Consider the following 19552-nt stretch of genomic DNA (forward strand, 5'->3'; position numbering starts at 1 on the left):
CAACATTTCCCCCATTCGAGTAAGAAAATTGGGACAAAATTGGGAAAATTTTGGAAAAAAAAAAAGGGAAGAATGGAAAAATAAGAGGAAAGTCGGGGAAAATCAGGATAAAATATTGAAGAAGAAAAACAATTTGGTAAAAAAAAAAAAAAATCTGGATTTTTTTTTTTTTTTTTTTTTTTTTATAAATCGGGAAGAAAAGAAAAAATCAGGAAAAATACAAAATTAAAAAAATCGGGGTTTTTATCGGACCTGATTACAATGCATGGTACTGTCAGAAAGGGCTTCAAATTGTCTTTGTCTCGTTAAAACTTGTACTAAGCACCATCTTAAACAAAGGAAGAAATTTTGTTAAGGCGAGATAGGGCACATACATGTAATTAATCTACATCTTTATGTGATTAGGTATTTCAGCATAACCATTTCACTAGTAGCCCTAAGCACAAAATACATTCATATTACAATGCTTGGGAACGTCAAAAAGGGCTTCAAGTTGTATTTGTCTTGTACAAATTTGTAAGACTTTCTTAAACAAGGCATAATAAAAGAAAACGTCCTTCACATTTACGTAAAATGTCAAGACGATCAAAACTCCTCAGCACAGTGAGAGTTAAAAAGTAGTCAATCCATTGATTACTGAATTATCTCATTTCCATAGGCTTAATACAGGATCAATCCGATTCCTGTATGCAGTGGGTTAGGTTCAGGTACTGGAAGCATATCTTAGTAGAAATGTTCTCGGAAAATACAGTTAATACAACCTCATTTGACGTATCATATATGTCTTTAACTCAATATTTATAAGACTTTTTTTAAATTTTTGTACAAAAATAAACTTTCACCATTGAACATATGCTTAATTCTAGGGAGTGAAAGCATAAGCTTACCATATATATATTGTCTTCCTATGGTGATACGTATACTATCGCCAAATTTGAAGTTCGTGCCTCAAGTGGTTCTTGAAATATTGCTTTAAAAGAAAGCTTGACCAACGGTCGGACAACCCCAAAACATAATGCCTCCTGTACCACCATCGGTGGCTGCAGGCTTTAAAAAGGTTTTGAGGACAATAAGACATTTTAAAAATGCTACCAAGACACCATATTCCAGTCTATTAAAAAAAATTGATGGTGAAATATTACATTTATATTTACAGTAAAATGCATATGAAAGAAAATAAAATCAATCAATTAGAACTAACAACTTTTTAATTAATACAAATTACCTTTATAAAATGAAAACTACAGTCCCAAGTACTGATCAATTGTTTTACATGTAAATGGATAATTTCAAAGATGTTGATTTAATTATCAAAATGTGGAGTAAAAACAAATACCTGAATACATTTTAAAGTCTAATAAAGCTGTTTTTTCATTATGTACTATATAACTAAAGGACGAAACTTACATGGACCTCTGAGTTTCCAGCTCAAGTACAATGTATAATCTACATTTATGATGGCTTTTGCCCTGCCTGCAGCTATATCTATGATACACACATATGACATCCTTAATGGATAGTGCCAAAACATTACCCACAACCAAAATGAACACAATACTTGTGTCCCTCTTTACCATATGAAATCTCTCTTGTTTGAAACACCTGAAACCTTTTCCAGTTCCAACTCAGACTTGAACAACTTTGATAAATGTTCTGGACTACAACATACCAAGTTACCTCTTTTGCATATGAAATCTTGTTTTGACAGACTCTTAGAAGATGTATTCCAATTATAATCTTTAAAATCTTACAATTTTGATATAGAAAAAAAAGAAAATATGACCTAGATGTACATCAAACTGGACTACGAAATACCAAGTTCCCTCTTTGGCGTATGAAATCTCGTTTTGACAATAATACACTTTCAAATCTTTAAAATCTTACAATTTTGATAAAAGAAAAAAAGAAAATATGACCTAGATGTACATCAAATGGACTACGAAATACCAAGTTCCCTCTTTAGTGTATGAAATCTTGTTTTGATAAACTCATAGAAGATATATTCCAATCTCATGTAGTCTTTCATGATCCGGGCAACCTCTGGGGAGGGTTGAACCTTGTGCTTGGTGACCATGACCGAGAGGTTTTTACCTACCTCTCCTGATACTGTGAATAAGGAAAACAATTGTCAGATTAGGCCAATTATATAATTCTGAAAAATAAATAAAACTCCCAATTATGATAAATTATGCATCCTTCAAACCGTTTTGATCACCTAAAGACCTTAAGTGGTCTTTCACATTCTCAAACCATTTTGATCACCTAAAGGCCTTAAGCAGCATTTCACATTCTGCCTCTTTTACACCGTTTTGACCACCTAAAGATATTAAGCGGTCTTTCACATTTGCATCCTCTAAACTGTTTTGATTGCCCAAAGACCTTAAGTGGTCTTTCACATTCTGAATCCTTCAAACCGTTTTGATTGCCTAAAGACCTTAAGTGGTCTTTCACATTCTGCATCCTCTAAACGGTTTTGATTGCCTAAAGACCTTAAGCAGTCTTTCACATTCTGCATCCTTCAAACTGTTTTGATTGCCTGAAGACCTTAAGCAGCCTTTCACATTCTGCATCCTTTAAACTGTTTTGATTGCCTTAAGACCTTAAGCAGTCTTTCACATTCTGCGTCTTTTACACCGTTTTGACCACCTTAAGATATTAAGCGGTCTTTCACATTTGCATCCTCTAAACTGTTTTGATTGCCCAAAGACCTTAAGTGGTCTTTCACATTCTGCATCCTTCAAACTGTTTTGATTGCCTTAAGACCTTAAGTGGTCTTTCACATTCTGCATCCTCTAAACGGTTTTAATTGCCTAAAGACCTTAAGCAGTCTTTCACATTCTGCATCCTTCAAACTGTTTTGATTGCCTGAAGACCTTAAGCAGCCTTTCACATTCTGCATCCTTTAAACGGTTTTGATTGCCTAAAGACCTTAAGCGGTCTTTCACATTCTGCATCCTTCAAACTGTTTTGATTGCCTAAAGACCTTAAGCAGTCTTTCACATTCTGCATCCTCTAAACGGTTTTGATTGCCTAAAGACCTTAAGCAGTCTTTCACATTCTGCATCCTTCAAACTGTTTTGATTGCCTGAAGAGCTTAAGCAGCCTTTCACATTCTGCATCCTTTAAATGGTTTTGATTGCCTAAAGACCTTAAGCGGTCTTTCACATTCTGCATCCTTCAAACTGTTTTGATTGCCTAAAGGCCTTAAGCCGTCTTTCACAATCTGCATCCTTCAAACTGTTTTGATTGCATAAAGACCTTAAGCAGTCTTTCACATTCTGCATCCTTCAAACTGTTTTGATTGCCTAAAGACCTTAAGCAGTCTTTCACATTCTGCATCCTTCAAACCGTTTTGATTGCCTAAAGACCTAAAGCAGCCTTTCACATTCTGCATCCTTCAAACTGTTTTGATTGCCTAAAGGCCTTAAGCCGTCTTTCACAATCTGCATCCTTCAAACTGTTTTGATTGCATAAAGACCTTAAGCAGTCTTTCACATTCTGCATCCTTCAAACTGTTTTGATTGCATAAAGACCTTAAGCAGTCTTTCACATTCTGCATCCTTCAAACTGTTTTGATTGCCTAAAGACCTTAAGCGGTCTTTCACATTCTGCATCCTTCAAACTGTTTTGATAGCCCAAAGACCTTAAGTGGTCTTTCACATTCTGCATCCTCTAAACTGTTTTGATCGCCTAAAGACCTAAAGCAGCCTTTCACATTCTGCATCCTTCAAACTGTTTTGATTGCCTAAAGACCTTAAGCAGTCTTTCACATTCTGCATCCTTCAAACTGTTTTGATTGCATAAAGGCCTTAAGCAGTCTTTCACATTCTGCATCCTTCAAACTGTTTTGATTGCCTAAAGACCTTAAGCGGTCTTTCACATTCTGCATCCTTCAAACTGTTTTGATAGCCCAAAGACCTTAAGTGGTCTTTCACATTCTGCATCCTCTAAACTGTTTTGATTGCCTAAAGACCTTAAGCGGTCTTTCACATTCTGCATCCTTCAAACTGTTTTGATCGCCTAAAGACCTTAAGCAGTCTTTCACATTCTGCATCCTTCAAACCGTTTAGATTTTCTTAAGACCTTACCTATATTTCTGTAGATGTCCAAGGCACCTTCAAAGGCATCTGGGAGTACTGTCTCAAAGACCCTGAAGGTATCCTCGAGTTCCTCCAGGAGTCCCACAGCCACAAAGTGATCTTGCACGTTCTGCTTTGCTTCATTCAAAGCCCAAGTAGAAGGATCCCTGAAAGAATATCCTAGTTCATATTACCATCAATCCTTTATCATACAGGAGATCTTGGAGAATTTCTACATAAATTGAAATCATTCGCCCAATGATTCTCGAAGCAATTGCCGGACTCCAAAAAAGGATGGCATACAATTGCAAATACCCTCAATATTTGTAAATCAAATATTAAACATATATTCACCTCCGAATTCAGAATTTTAATCACACTTGCATTTCAACCTCAGCCTTCGGCCTCATTGAAATATGTCTCTCAGGTACATTGTTTAATTCTGAATTTGTTGGTTCACATATTTTGTTATTTGGAATTTCAGAGCATGAAATATCAGTATATCATCTGTTTGGAGCCAGAAGGGCATTAACTCTGCATACTATAATATAAGTTAATGCCATTCTGGGTATAAACAGACAAAATTATCACGGTGAGCTACTGACCTGCATCTTGGATCCTGTCCACAGAAATATGGAATGATGTAAAAAGTTCTTCCCCCAAAGCACTCTTTCTTCAGATTCAGGACACACGCATCAAATGTCTGCAATGGAACAAGGTATGATTTATGATTTTACATTGCTAACCATTCCCAGACTTGCCAACTAGTACAATTTAGTCATATTTCGTATGGTTTTGAGAAGCACATACGACAGTACAATTTTTTTAATTTTTTTTATAATAATAATTTTGTGTGTGTATGTGCTATTTTCAATGGCAAAATGCACATTCTGTCCTGTAAAGTATCCTACAAGCATCTCACATCGGCAATTTAGGGATGTTCATTGGTTCATCATACACAACAGTCGTGATGAAATCATGCATATTCAACCAATGATCCATTTAAAAATTTCTTCCTGTATGTAGGAATTGTAAAAGGCATTGATCCGCATTACAGTCCGTGTTTATTTTTAAGAATACAACTTTTGCTAGTAAAATACAACTTTTGGGATTGAAGAATACAGTTTTTGAACTCCAGATGTTGGCAGGTCTGCATTCCTCTTTTGGAGAAATCCTTCCTACTTTTGGGGCCTTCAAATTTATGTTGTGAACCCATGGTTCCTCACTTTTTCACAAAAAAACCTCTGTCCAAAAAGTTTTAAAAATAAGAATGTATTCCTAATTATGTCATGATAGATTCCTAATTACTGCTGTGAAAGGTTGCTAGGTATGATTTTGTTATTTTTTCCACTTTCAAATATACATGATATAACTTATAAGAGATACATGTATCTTACAATGTCTTATCATCTCTGCAGGGGACATTTCGAAGTTGCTCAATTATTAGTTTCTCCTGTTGTTAGGTACGGCAAGCCATACATGTACCTAATGTTTGTCCAACCTTCATGTCGCAACAAACAGAATGTACGTGTATGCAATTTGCATTCGGACTATTGAGATATAAAACAGGTGAATGTAATCGCTCGTTGCTTTGTATAAATGTATAGGAAAAGTGATGGCTTAGTTGTTGAAAAATGACCTCCTAACCGGGAGGTCCCAAGTTCGAAAAACAAGTCCATGTGTAACCCATAGGAAAGTGAAAAGTATGCCGCAGACCTGCCACAGACTTTTAGTCTGCGGCAAAGAGTATGCCGAAGTATGCGGCAGAAAGAAATTTTGCTGCAGACTTGCCGCATACCAGTATGCCACAGGAACAGTCTGCGGCAGATCTGCGGCAGGATGAAATTTTGCTGCAGACTTGCCGCATACTAGTATGCCACAGGAACAGTCTGCGGTAGATCTGCGGCAGGATGAAACTTTGCTCCAGACTTGCCGCATACTAGTATGCCACAGGAACAGTCTGCGGCAGATCTGCGGCAGGATGAAACTTTGCTCCAGACTTGCCGCATACTAGTATGCCACAGGAACAGTCTGCGGCACATCTGCGGCAGGATGAAATTTTGCTGCAGACTTGCCGCATACTAGTATGCCACAGGACCAGTATGCGGCAGATCTGCGGCAGGATGAAACTTTGCTCCAGACTTGCCGCATACTAGTATGCCACAGGAACAGTCTGTGGCAGATCTGCGGCAGGATGAAACTTTGCTCCAGACTTGCTGCATACTAGTATGCCACAGGAACAGTCTGCGGCAGATCTGCGGCAGGATGAAATTTTGCTGCAGACTTGCCGCATACTAGTATGCCACAGGACCAGTATGCGGCAGATCTGCGGCAGGATGAAACTTTGCTCCAGACTTGCCGCATACTAGTATGCCACAGGAACAGTCTGCGGCAGATCTGCGGCAGGGCGAAACTTTGCTCCAGACTTGCCGCATACCAGTACGCCACAGGAACAGTCTGCGGCAGGTCTGCCACAGAAAAGTGGGAAATTATACAGTCTGAAGCAAGGCTATAGGCGGCCATTTTGTAGGACATGCAGTACCATATGAGGTTGCAGGCTGAGCCCATGATCTTGTAAATTCCTGTGTTAATTAGCACTGTTAATTGTCTTTTTAGCTTCTGTCAAACCAAACAATTTGCTTTAAGTTCAACTGGTACCATAAGAGGAATTTATTACATAAGAGGAGACTGAGGAATTAACGGACTGTTTCAAACTTTTTTGTTGTGCCATATGTGATCTTATCTTCAGCCCCACTAACTCACTTTTTTGTTGTAACTACCCAAGACGAAAATCCAATTGAAACCAATTGAACACCAATTGAATTTTCAATTGGTTTCAATTGGTCTCAATAGGTTTTAACAGGTTTTTAATAGGACTTTAATAGGACTTCAGATGGTTTCAATTGGTCCAGATTGTCCCTATTGGACCAATTGGGCCCCATTGGCCTATGCCCCATTAGACTTTAATGGGACCCCAATCGGCCTGAAGTTGGACTTCAATTGGTCCAATTGAAACCAATTGAAAACCTTTTAAAGTCTAATGGGGCAGATTGGTCCAATTGAAATCCCATTAAAGTCTAATAGGGCCAATTGAAACCAATCATCTCATGCATATTCATTATTACTTTACACGTGTGACAGAAAAACACATTTATCATGATTTGTTAAAGAGAAGATTCATTGATTTAAAAATCTAACTTTAATGTCATTATTGCAAAGGTGACACTTTGATTGGCCAAGGTTATCAAAAGCCAATGCTTAGACAACATTCAAAGTAATGATTATTAACAATTACAAAACGCTTAGATACAGCCCCGACATAGCACCTGAAAAGCTCTTCGGTCGCTGCTGAGATATGACGTCACATGTTGAACATGATGTGCACAAGCAGACGATGTCCCATGACATCTCACACAATTTCACTGCCTGTTTTGTCATCTTTTCTTCAGTTATTTCTCTTACTTCAATACCCTCAGGCGAAATGTTTAATCTATTGCCTCACTCTAAACCCCGTGCATGGTATTATTTGGATGAAAAATGCAAGGAAAAAAGAAGGAGAAGGAATCTGTCGCTTGTAAACAAAATAGGACGCCATTGTATTTTCAGCTGCATACACCGCGGCATGTTCGGCATTTCAAGAGGGAACAAATGATGGGTAACCCGACACATGCTCCGCCGACGATTGCTCCGCCGACATTTACTCCGCAAAACGCGACAATTGCTCCGCGACATTTGCTCCGCGACATTTGCTCCGCCGACAATTGCTCCGCCGACATTTGCTCCGCCGACATATGCTCCGCCGACATTTGCTCCGCCGACATTTGCTCCGCCGACAATTACTCCGCCGACAATTGCTCCGCCGACAATTGCTCCGCCGACATTTGCTCCGCCGACAATTGCTCCGCAAAACGCGATAATTGCTCCTGTGACATTTGCTCCGCCGACAATTGCTCCGCCAACAGTTGCTCCGCCGACATTTGCTCCGCCTGAAGCGACACTTGCTCCGGTGACAATGTTGATGATAATAATAATAACTAGATTTGTAATACTTGTTTTGAACAAGTATAGGTGGGCTGGTCTAGTTAAAATTTGAGACAAAATGAAGGGCACATTTTGAGATAGCTAATTGTCTCAGCTACAACATACTCAAAGTTCAGCGTAAGCGAAGCTAAAACGACGGAGATATTGCTCGCGAAAGACGGGAATGCAGAATCCAGTTTTGAGAAAAAGTCACGTCCCATAGAGAATACACGCAAAAAGAGAAAAATTGACATGCCTCCTTTAATCGCAAAAATACGTCATGATTCCTTTGTCGAAATGAAAAATCATGTCAATTGCATTTGTAGTGAATTATCTCAGCTAGAACATATCGAAAGTTGAAAGAAAATCAATCAATATTTACAGAGATACAATCAATTTTCCAAAAATATGCTGATGTCATAATATGCAAATTGGAATTTTGAGTTCGGAGGCCATTATGATGACGTCATGAGTTAATTGAGGGTCAAATGAGACAAGAAATCATATTTCCAATTCATACTCTACAAAATATGAAACAAAATTTGGGGTCACCTTACATCCTAAAAAGCTACAATGGATTTTGTATAGGCATGTTTTTGCCCATATATGATACGTATTACAAGAGCTCGCACGCACGGACGTGTATCTTAACGGACGCTCACTCCGTTATTAATGGTCAGAAATATGTTAACAAGGTATCAAAATGCTTGGGAAAATGTGCCAAATATGATGACAACGAAAAATTGGCGATTCTTTGTTGCAAAATGCCAGAACGCGCGAAAACACGCGCGCATGCGCGTGTGCGAGATTTTTTATAAAATGCTTAAAATGGCCTAAAACGTATTTTAAATTATTTTGAGACTATTTTGAGCATTTTAATATTTTGCGCGCGGACGTACGCGCACGCGCGCGTTTTTTGACCTGAAATTGACCGGACGAATATTGACCTTAATCATGATAAATATGAATCAAAAATGGCTTTTGGTTATGAAGATATGATCATGAGTTGATTTTCAGAAAAATTTACAAAATGGCGCCTAGATGACGTCATCATTGAAGGTCATAGTTGAAAACGTTATTGTGTTTTGTACATACCGGTATGCCTATACATATATGTGTGCCAAATTTGAGCCATTTTCAAGTAATCGTGCTTACAAAAAAGTGGTTTGAAATAAGTAAAATAAATAATAAAGGCAATTCTAGCGAAATTATAAGGTGGTCTGTACGATATACAGCCCACCTAACAATAAAGAATAATAAAGGCGATTTTAACGAAATTATAAGGTGGTCTGTACGATATACAGCCCACCTGATAATTACAAAAATAACATTAGTAACACCACCAACCATAATAATCATTGTTGTCATTATTATTGTGATACTGCTTCTAATACTACTCCTACTACATGTACTAGGAAGAAGGAGGGGAAGAGGAAGAATCTTATTGTTTATTTTTTGTATTATCGAGGCATAAAAATGCACAGGGAGGTAAAAGAGTGAAAAGTAAGGCGACGTAGAGGGAAAGAGAGGGAGAGAGAACGAGAGGGGATAGCCTATGGCCCGGGTTCAAATTCAGTTCTCTTTAATTTATTTGACCCAGTACTGATGATCATAATTTTATCTACCATGTGATTGCCATGTGTACGCCACACCGAATAGCACTAGCTCACATTTTGTTATTGTTGTCAAGAACTTATTGGCATGCAGCCAGTAGATTTTCATCATGTGTTTGATCTTGTATTGAAAAAAAGATCAAACACATCATCATAATCTACAGAGTGCAACCAAAAATTTCTTAACAATTGAAATTTCTTTCAGGAAGCCTAACACTAAAAGCTGTTTTTGATTCTAAGAGCATCGTAGAGACGATGAACAAATAAGAATAATAATACATTCACTTCTATCTTCCCCGCCAAATAATCCGAACAAAAGAATCAACCGAGGGTAATCAACTGTTAAACAAATTTATCATGAGTCCTTGAAAAATTAATTGCTTGTCAAATATTATTGAAGAACAGCAAAGGCGAATGCGATAGTCGCTACAATTCAGAAATCATTGCTTGCATTGCTTTTCTCTCAAAATTACCGTGAGATATCAAGCTACATAGAACTATGATCGACACAAAAGATATTGTCTTGAAAACAGTCAGAAACATTAGAACTTGAATGAATAAAACATAATGCAAATGAATAAGACTAGAATGAATAGGACACAAGTTAATTTCTACCATTTAAATCATCCAGTACCAAATACCTGAGCAAAATTCGAACCAGATGCATTTAATGGTAAACTTAAAGACAATGATTCATGACAATTGTCAATTGTCATGAGTTTATCGTCTAGACGTATTGCAAAAGATAATCAGAATAATAATGATCAGAATGATACCTCTACTATAAGGCCTAATTCTGCATGTACTATACTACACTACTGCCATTGTAGATTATGCTGATAATACAGATGATAATAATGATATGATAACAATTATAATAATACTATATACTTATACTAATCGTCATCAAAATCATCATGTTTATATTCATCATAATGATAATAATAATGATTATAATAATTACAATAATAACTTATCTTAACGATAATAATCATGATAAGGATAATAATCACAATAACAAACATAATAATTACAAAAATAACATTAGTAACACCACCAACCATAATAATCATTGTTGTCATTATTATTGTGATACTGCTTCTAGTACTACTCCTACTACATATACTAGGAAGAAGGAGGGGAAGAGGAAGAATCTTATTGTTTATTTTTTGTATTATCGAGGCATACAAATGCACAGGGAGGTAAGAGAGGGAAAAGTAAGGCGACGAAGAGGGAGAGAGAGGGAGAGAGAACGAGAGGGGGTAGCCTATGGCCCGGGTTCAAATTCAGTTCTCTTTAATTTATTTGACCCAGTACTGATGATCATAATTTTATCTACCATGTGATTGCCATGTGTACGCCACACCGAATAGCACTAGCTCAAAAGATTTTACACACCAATATATATATATATAGTAAAGCTACATACACTTAACTGAAAGAAAGAAACCTATAGAAAACAGACTGGATATTATTGAAAATACTATTCTAAACATGAATGTACTACATTACGTTACAATTTCACAGGAGAAATAGAACTCGAGAGGGGAAGAAAAGAAGAAGTGATGAAAATGAAAGAAGACTAATAGCATGAGAGGAAAGAAAAGAGCTGGGAAGACAAGAAAAGGGTGTAAAAAGGAAAAGGAAGAGCAAGAGAGAGAGAGAGAGAGAGATAGCCTTGAGCTTTTGATCGGCTAATGAGTAATGAAGGAAACAGATTTTGAGCGGAGTAATTATCTTTCGCCGGAGAACTTGCATAAGGAGCTAAAACTTGATGTTTTTTAAATCAAACATTATGGGGAATAGCAAAAAACGGCTGAGCATTTATTGCACTAATTGCCAGAGGAGCATTCATGTCTTCCACGAGGCCGCACTTTTGGATCAGAGAGCAATTTAATTGTCGGTGGAGCATTGTCTTTTCGGGGTACTTTTGGGAAGGAGCAACAATTATTGTCGTAGTAGCCTTTGTATTTTACGGGGCACTTTTTTAGCGGAGCAAATGTCGGCGGAGCAATTGTCGGTGTCACCGGAGCAAGTGTCGCTTCAGGCGGAACAAATGTCGGCGGAGCATTTGTCGGCAGAGCAAATGTCACCGGAGCAATTGTCGCGTTTTGCGGAGCAATTGTCGGCGGAGCAATTGTCGGCGGAGCAACTGTCGTTCGAGGAGCATTTGTCACCGGAGCAGTTGTCGCGTTTTGCGGAGCAATTGTCGGCGGAGCAAATGTCGGCGGAGCAATTGTCGGCGGAGCAATTGTCGGCGGAGCAAATGTCGGCAGAGCAATTGTCGGCGGAGCAAATGTCGTCGGAGCAAATGTCGGCGGAGCAACTGTCGGCGGAGCAACTGTCGCGGAGCAAATGTCGCGGAGCAATTGTCGCGTTTTGCGGAGTAAATGTCGGCGGAGCAATCGTCGGCGGAGCATGTGTCATGGAACCAACAAATGACGTCCATGCTATCATTCCGGAGGTTTTTTAATTTGAAAGTGTGGTTTCTTTGATTGTTCATTACCCCCTATCCTGTGTATTTACAAACAAAAGAATTTAGTTTTCAGAATGGGGGTCATATCCCTTTTTGAATGATGTAAAATTCCATCACATTTATATACACTAAACTCATTATAATTTGAGAAATAAAAGCATTGCAATTATGTTCATTCTTTATGGGGTGTCGTCTGCTTGGGCAGGGTTGGTTCATATTGTGACGGCATTAAAACATCGTTATTTTTCCGGCGAATCTCTCGCATATCCCAGATGCTATAGAGGTTGTTTTATTTGTATTTTTATAAATCACCCGATATGTAGTTGAACTAAAACTTGCACCTGTTAGCTTACCAGTTTCTAGTAATACACTATTTGCCATATTTGTGATTTTCTATGAATCCGCACTTTAAGCAAATTAAGACAATGCACATCATTTTTGTGATTTCTATTTTCCTTTTGCCATTATTAACCAATAGATTATTTTGTCTGATCATGTTACAATTACATTCACGTTTTAGCAATAGATATATTGATTACTAACCAAGAAACTATGATTACTAACCAAGAAACAATATACATATTTAGTATATATATGTGTACGAGCCTGTGTCACTTTAAATGTTACTCTTGAATACACTTCAAATGAACTATGTGATGAAGTTAATACAATTGAGAATAGAATATACCTAATTGGTAATATCGATATATATTGGTATTACCTAATTGGTAATATCGATATTGCCAATATCGATTATGAAGTATCAATTGGTTTATCACTGGTTCTTCTACATGCATACTTTATTGCCACGTACTGGATATGAAAGAGTATGCGGCAGGTCTGCAGCAGGTCTATATGAGATATGAATATTCATCATGAAGAGTCTGCGGCAGGTCTGCAGCAGACTCTTCATCATACTGAAAGAGTATGTGGCAGGTCTGCAGCAAGTCTGCGGCAGACCTGCTGCAGACTCTTCATCATACTGAAAGAGTATGCGGCAAGTCTGCAGCAAGTCTGCGGCAGACCTGCTGCAGACTCTTCATCATACTGAAAGAGTATGCGGCAAGTCTGCGGCAAGTCTGCGGCAAAACTAATTTGCATGTGAAAAAGATGACTGTCTTCGGCAGGTCTGCTGCAGATCTGCGGCAAGTCTGCCGCAGGAGTATGCGGCAGGCTCATTTCTTTCCTATGGGAAGTGCCCTGGCATTAATTCTTGTTACAAATTCCCTCGGAGAGGAATCAAAGCTGTCAGTCCCTAGCTAGTTGCTTAGCAGCAAGGTAAAAGCAAACAATCAAGATTTGAATACATTTTGAAAGTATCCTCTATAGGACTCTCGTTGCACCCCTTTTGTTGAAGTCTATGTTTCCACATTTAGTAGAAATGTTAACATTGAGTGCAAGTGATCTTAGTTGGGTTATTATTACCCCTATACAAATTTAAGTTCGTCGCGAACTCGTATTATGCTCGTGGTAAGCTTAATAAGATCGTTTTTTAGGCTTTAAGCTCGTAACACGCTTCCAGGACGCTAGTAACGATCTTACAAAATCTTCACGAGCTCGTGAACGAGTTCGTCACGAGCTCGTGGCGAACTCGCGGGTAAACTGGGCAGCTCGTGGCGAGCTCGTGGGTAAAAGGGGGAGCTCGTGGCGAGCTCGTGGGTAAAAGGGGGAGTTCGTGACGAGCTCGTTGGTAAAATGGGGAGCTCGTGGCGAGCTCGGGCGAGTTCGTGGGTAAAAGGGGGAGCTCGTGGCGAGCTCGTGGGTAAAAGGGGGAGTTCGTGACGAGCTCGTTGGTAAAATGGGGAGCTCGTGGGGAGCTCGGGCGTAAACTGGGGAGCTCGGGGGTAAACTGGGAAGCTCGTGACGAGCTCGTTGGTAAAATGGGGAGCTCGTGGCGAGCTCGGGCGTAAACTGGGGAGCTCGGGGGTAAACTGGGGAGCTCGTGGCGAGCTCGTGGCGAGCTCGTGGGTAAAAGGGGGAGCTCGTGGCGAGCTTGTGGGTAAAAAGGGGAGTTCGTGGCGAGCTCGTGTTAAACTGGGGAGCTTGTGGCGAACTCGGGGGTAAACTCGGGAGCTCGTGGCGAACTCAGGGTTAAACTGGTAAACCCAGCCCTCTAGGGTGGACACCAAAGTTTCATAATTTTTTATATCTATTTGATTCAAAATTGAACAATTCAATGAATTTCATATACACAATGTAGAAAGCCTTTCTTGTGAAAGATTAGAACAATTATAAATGAAGTTTTCTTAACAAAATTGTATTTTGTATTTTTCATATACGGTAACGCATGTTATGGGTGGACACCAAAGAATTTTTAGAATTTCAAACATGTGCTGTTTTTTTAACTATAACATTTTAAGCTTCATCTTTTTTTAATTGATTTTATCCATGGAGTTCTTCCAAGAAATAAACTGGAAATTGTCGAAGTTGTTCATATAATGTGCATTCATCATGCAGAAGCACCAAATGGAACGCGTGTTGCATGGTGGACACCATGCATAACAACTGTTACAAGATGTGAAATATGGTGATTATGAAAAAACTTTGCCACGCAACCTAGGTTATTAATGACATGAGCATAAATAGATTCAGCACTTACTACCAGACAATAATTGAACATCAGATAGTCATACAAATTTAGAGAATACTCATTACCAGGAACTAGGTTTTTTCATGTCACGTTTTGGTGTACGTCCTAAAAAGGGCAAAAAATGGGTTTCACCTTACATAAAAATTTAAACCCAGGGTTTTGAAACACAATGTTATTTAAGTTATCTCCACTACATATCTGCATTAAGACATGGACAAAATTATCACCATAGAATATACTCTTTTATTTTTATACTTGGATCTGAAATATCCATGGTGAAATCTCTCCAGTATCATAAAAATACACATATGCAATTACATTGAAAGTTCAGAAAATTTATGTTGAAATTGAAACAATAGCTTTTTCATGCTGAACTAACCTGTCAAATTTCTTGTAAATTTAATTAAATTCTTTTGAAACTTTTAAACATTTATTTGCAGCATACTAGATTGGGAAGGGGGGTGCCATTTATTCTGACTGTATCATATATTTAACACCCTGAAATGTCACTATCAGGTATTACATAAGACCACACACCCAGTGCTTGATTCGAGGTCAACTCCCTGTTTCTATCTTGCTCTCTCCTTATGTACATAGGATCCCCCCTGCTTAGACACAAATCCCTATTCCTCTCTTCTCCCCTCTCTCACTTTCTTGTGTACTCTCTCTTGTGGAATTACCACTGGTAGCATTCCTGATAAGAATGAATTGATTTAGGCCCATTTGGTCAAGTCTTTTTCTATCTTGCTGTTGTGGAGAGCAGACATGGGTTTTGAATGGTATTGCAGCTCCTTTGTTTTAGGTAAGAGAAAAACTAATTTCTCACACCTTTTAACTAAATGTTCTATTGTGTATTTATAATAAGACTAGGCCAACAGTTAGGCCTACCTCTCTTATACATTTATGAAAGAGAAGTGTAGAGTAATGATTAATGAGATAATGTATTCATTCTCTTTCTAGTGAGATATCTTTTCATATATTGGGAATTTTGTTTATCTATCTAGCAGTATATTCACTTCAATAAAGTAACATTAGATATCTATGTGATAAGGTTATATTCATGTAAACATTTCTGTATCTTGAATGACAAACCCTACCTTTTAGGCAACATGAGAGCACAAGAATGCATTTGGTCTGAATACTGAAAACTAGTTTGCTAGCGGATATAAAGAAGGGATTGTTCTAGAGATCCTATAGTGTACATGTATCATTACTTGGTACCCTGGGTTGGTGAATACACTGACAAAAAGGGGGGATGCTACATAGTTATTGTATGAATACCGCTTTATTAGTTTGGATCTTTGTAATATTATGAGTGATTAGAATGATGGATAAATAATTACCAAAATGGATAATAATATTTCTTCAAAGGCAGAGTATTATACAGTGTAATTACTCACATATTTAATTTCATTATACAGTGTAATTATATAATTTGGAAATCATTTATTCATTCATATTGTTGTGTGAAGTTGTGAACCCTGCATACAGGTAACATGCATTATACAGGATTTGTATTGACTCTAATAAAGAGCTACTTGTTTTAAGTTACATTTTATGTTAAATCTTTTCTTTCTGTTCTTTGATATATTAGTGATTTAATTGATTGATATCCCAGAAGTAATGAGCTTTTAAATTGCCCTAAGAGTATCACTGTATTCTTCACCAGCTAGCCAACTGAATTGCCCTTGCATGGCCAGCCTGCAGATGTTATTAGGATATTGAAAGGCTGATAAGTTAGATAAATATATATACATGTATATATTATATGCTTGCCAATAGCTCAACAGGATCATCAAGTTCACCTCTATATGTAGACACAAATTTGTTCTCAATGCCAACCTGCTGTTAAGCACGCCATTATAAAGCGTGCAGCCATTTTTACCACGAGATTGTCAACGAACTCGCCGACGAGCTCGTCGACGAACTCGTTGACGAACTCGCCGACGAGCTCGCCAACGAGCTTATCGGCCAGTGACGAGGGTGTATATTTCAAGCACGCCAATGAGTTCGTAGCTAATTTGCATATCTGGAACGAAACGAGCTCGCTGGCGAGTTCGTCTGCTTGCTCGTCAACGAACTCGTTGGCGAGCACGCTGACGAGCTCGCGTGTAAGCGTACTGAAATTTGTATAGGGGTAGGCCTAGTTATTATGCTCAATTGCTTCTTTTTCAGGTTTGATATGAAGTAGGCTTGGTTCTACTTAAGGAAAAGGCTTAGATGTTTAAAATAAGCTCCAGCCTCTCCCTATTCCCCCCCCCCCCCAAAAAAAAAAATCTAATTTGATTCAGTTTCATAAGAATATGTTATATACAATTGTTTTGTCTTTATCACAAAGTAGTAATTCTGCATCAGTAAACGAGAGTCAAAGTACAAATTGCAAACTTAACCCAAAGCAAAAAAAGACGTAGTCAAGGAGTTGAGTCAACTAGCCCAAAGCTAAAACTATATGCATTGTTTTCCTTTCGATAGGGAGCCAGGCAGTTGTACAAAGATTTCAAATTCTTCTTTATCGTGAAGAAGCATCCTTTCAAGATTTTATTAAAAGTGCTGCAATGAAACCGACACTCCCACATAACCTCTTACTCACTCCACTCCCCACCCCAAGCCTCAATAGGCGCGTCTTCATCATCTCGAGATTGCCAAATAGCCCGCTATTCCTGATTTGGGAAATAATCCCGAAGTTACAAATCACGTTTTCATCAGTTAGAGATTTGACCTCGAAACTTGAAACTCGACCTTGAGAAATTAGCTCAGGATATTTTGCTCAGCGTTCGCGCATAGTGCGAGTCTTCGGTCTGGTGAAAACGCAACGGACAAATAGCTGGATATTTTTCCAAATAGTGGGATATTTTGCAAACTATCCCAAGATATCTTAGGATGACAATCCCGACCATATATCCCGCTATTTGCAACTTCGGGCTGATGAAGACGCAAATTAGCTGGATAGTTCAAATAGCATGGTATTTGGCAATCTCGAGCTAGTGAAGACAGGCCTAATAACACACTGAGCTTACTTCCTTTACGTAAGGGATATCTCTGGTTCATAGTCTACAGACACAGTCTCTATGTTGAAGCCACCATGACACACTAGGCTTTACTTCCTTCATGTATTAAAGGGACATGGCACATTCGTTGTATGAAGCCTCAGACCGCCAAATTTGCCAATGCCCCTCAAGTGAAGCCTTACCAAGTTTCTAATGACTCTGACTAACAAGTAAGACTCCTGATCAATTCTGGACCCCTTCTGCTAAAAGCTAGACGGGCTGCTTTTCTAATTGCAGTGCTGTACGTACAATATTCAACATAAAGTAATCTGTCAAAGGGCAGGAAGAGCTTATGTAATGTGTCTACATAAGCCAAGGGCTGCAGTCCAGGGGCAGATCAAGCAGGCAGCGAGGGGGGGGGGGCCTAATTTGTGAGAAAATATTTAGCGGTGTCTTAGTACCAATTCCGACCCCCCCCCCCCTCCCTCCCCGCCGTAGCTGAAGAAAAATTGAATTTTTGAACTCAATTTGTGCGATTTGGTGTATACTTTTTGCAAAGCGAATTCATTTAAAATCTGTGACTTTTAATATTTCCAGCATTAATTTATGATAAGCCTTTGATTTCTAGGAGGATCTTCTGTTAGTTTACTTGATTACAAATTGATGGATTAAAAAATAGTTTGCATAATTTCAAATGACTACTTTCTTTTTTGACCCATGGGCTATTATAATGAAAATGAATCAGAAAATATTTGAATTTTTTAGGAAATATTGAAGCAAATAGTAAGCTTCTAATAACTTCAGATGTATGTTTGAATATGATCAAAATTTGAGTCATTTCAAGTGACAAAATAAGACCATTGCCATGGAAAAGGAATGTTAAAGCAGTTGTTACGCCCCCTCAAAAATGAAAATGAATTAACCTAATCCATAAAAGGGAACATTGTAATATAGAGTTTTGCTTGGGTATTTGGTACTGGAGGATTAACATGGACAAAAAGAAATTGTTTAGATGATCACATTATCTCTTATTCATTCTAGTTGCAATGTTTTCTGACTGTTTTCAAGACAAGATACTCATAGCTCTATGTAGCTTGATAACTCTCATGGTAATTTTGGGGAAAAGCAATCTTTATAAGCAACGATTTCTGAATTTTAGCGACAAGCTCGTTCGCCATGGCTGCTCTTTAATACTTCTATGACAAACAAATTGAAATTTCAGGACTCATGATAAATTTGTTTAACAGTTGATTCTATTATTCAAATTATATAGCAGAGACAAAAAGAACTTGACATTCTCTTGACTAACGACCATGCATTATTATTTTTATTTGTTCATCGTCTCAATGACATAGGACCAATATTTGATGACACTCTGGTACTATTTTTATGTAGTGTCATAAATGATCATCAGCACTAGGTTTAATAATTTAACTCATTGCTTACTGGAACCCGGTGGTCCCTGTGTTAAGTCTATGGGAATTAGATAATTTAGGAGTCAACAGGTTAAATAACCGAACTGAATTTGAACCCAGGCTATGCTCTCTCTCTCTCTCTATCTCTCTCTCTATTTCTCTCCCTCCCTCCCCCTCTCTCTCTCTCTCTGTTTTCTATGACCCTTGGGTATAATAATCTGCCTGGGGGCCATTAGGTAGGTGATGGACATGACCGATGGACTATTATACAGAAAACTTCAGATTGATTATGATTAAAATTTGAGTCATTTCAAGTAACAAAATAAGACCTTTCCATGGTAGCTGCGACCATGAAAATCTCAGAATGACTGG

General features: G+C 38.2%; 1 protein-coding gene across 1 annotated transcript in view; it reads right to left on the reverse strand.

The window, feature by feature from the left end:
• Positions 1-1533: 1533 nt before the first annotated feature.
• Positions 1534-19552, reverse strand: part of LOC100891657 (uronyl 2-sulfotransferase) — a 28503-nt gene continuing 10484 nt past the window's right edge. The window contains exons 6-8 of the mRNA XM_030994538.1: positions 4685-4782; positions 4089-4246; positions 1534-2106 (exon numbers count right to left, since the gene is read on the reverse strand). Coding sequence (XP_030850398.1) covers positions 1937-2106; positions 4089-4246; positions 4685-4782 — 426 coding nt within the window. The 3' untranslated portion in view covers positions 1534-1936. The remainder of the gene's footprint in view (positions 2107-4088; positions 4247-4684; positions 4783-19552) is intronic.

Source organism: Strongylocentrotus purpuratus, unplaced genomic scaffold (genome assembly GCF_000002235.5).
Source record: "Strongylocentrotus purpuratus isolate Spur 01 unplaced genomic scaffold, Spur_5.0 spur5_scaffold_21, whole genome shotgun sequence".
NCBI classification, from domain to species: Eukaryota; Metazoa; Echinodermata; class Echinoidea; order Camarodonta; family Strongylocentrotidae; genus Strongylocentrotus; species Strongylocentrotus purpuratus.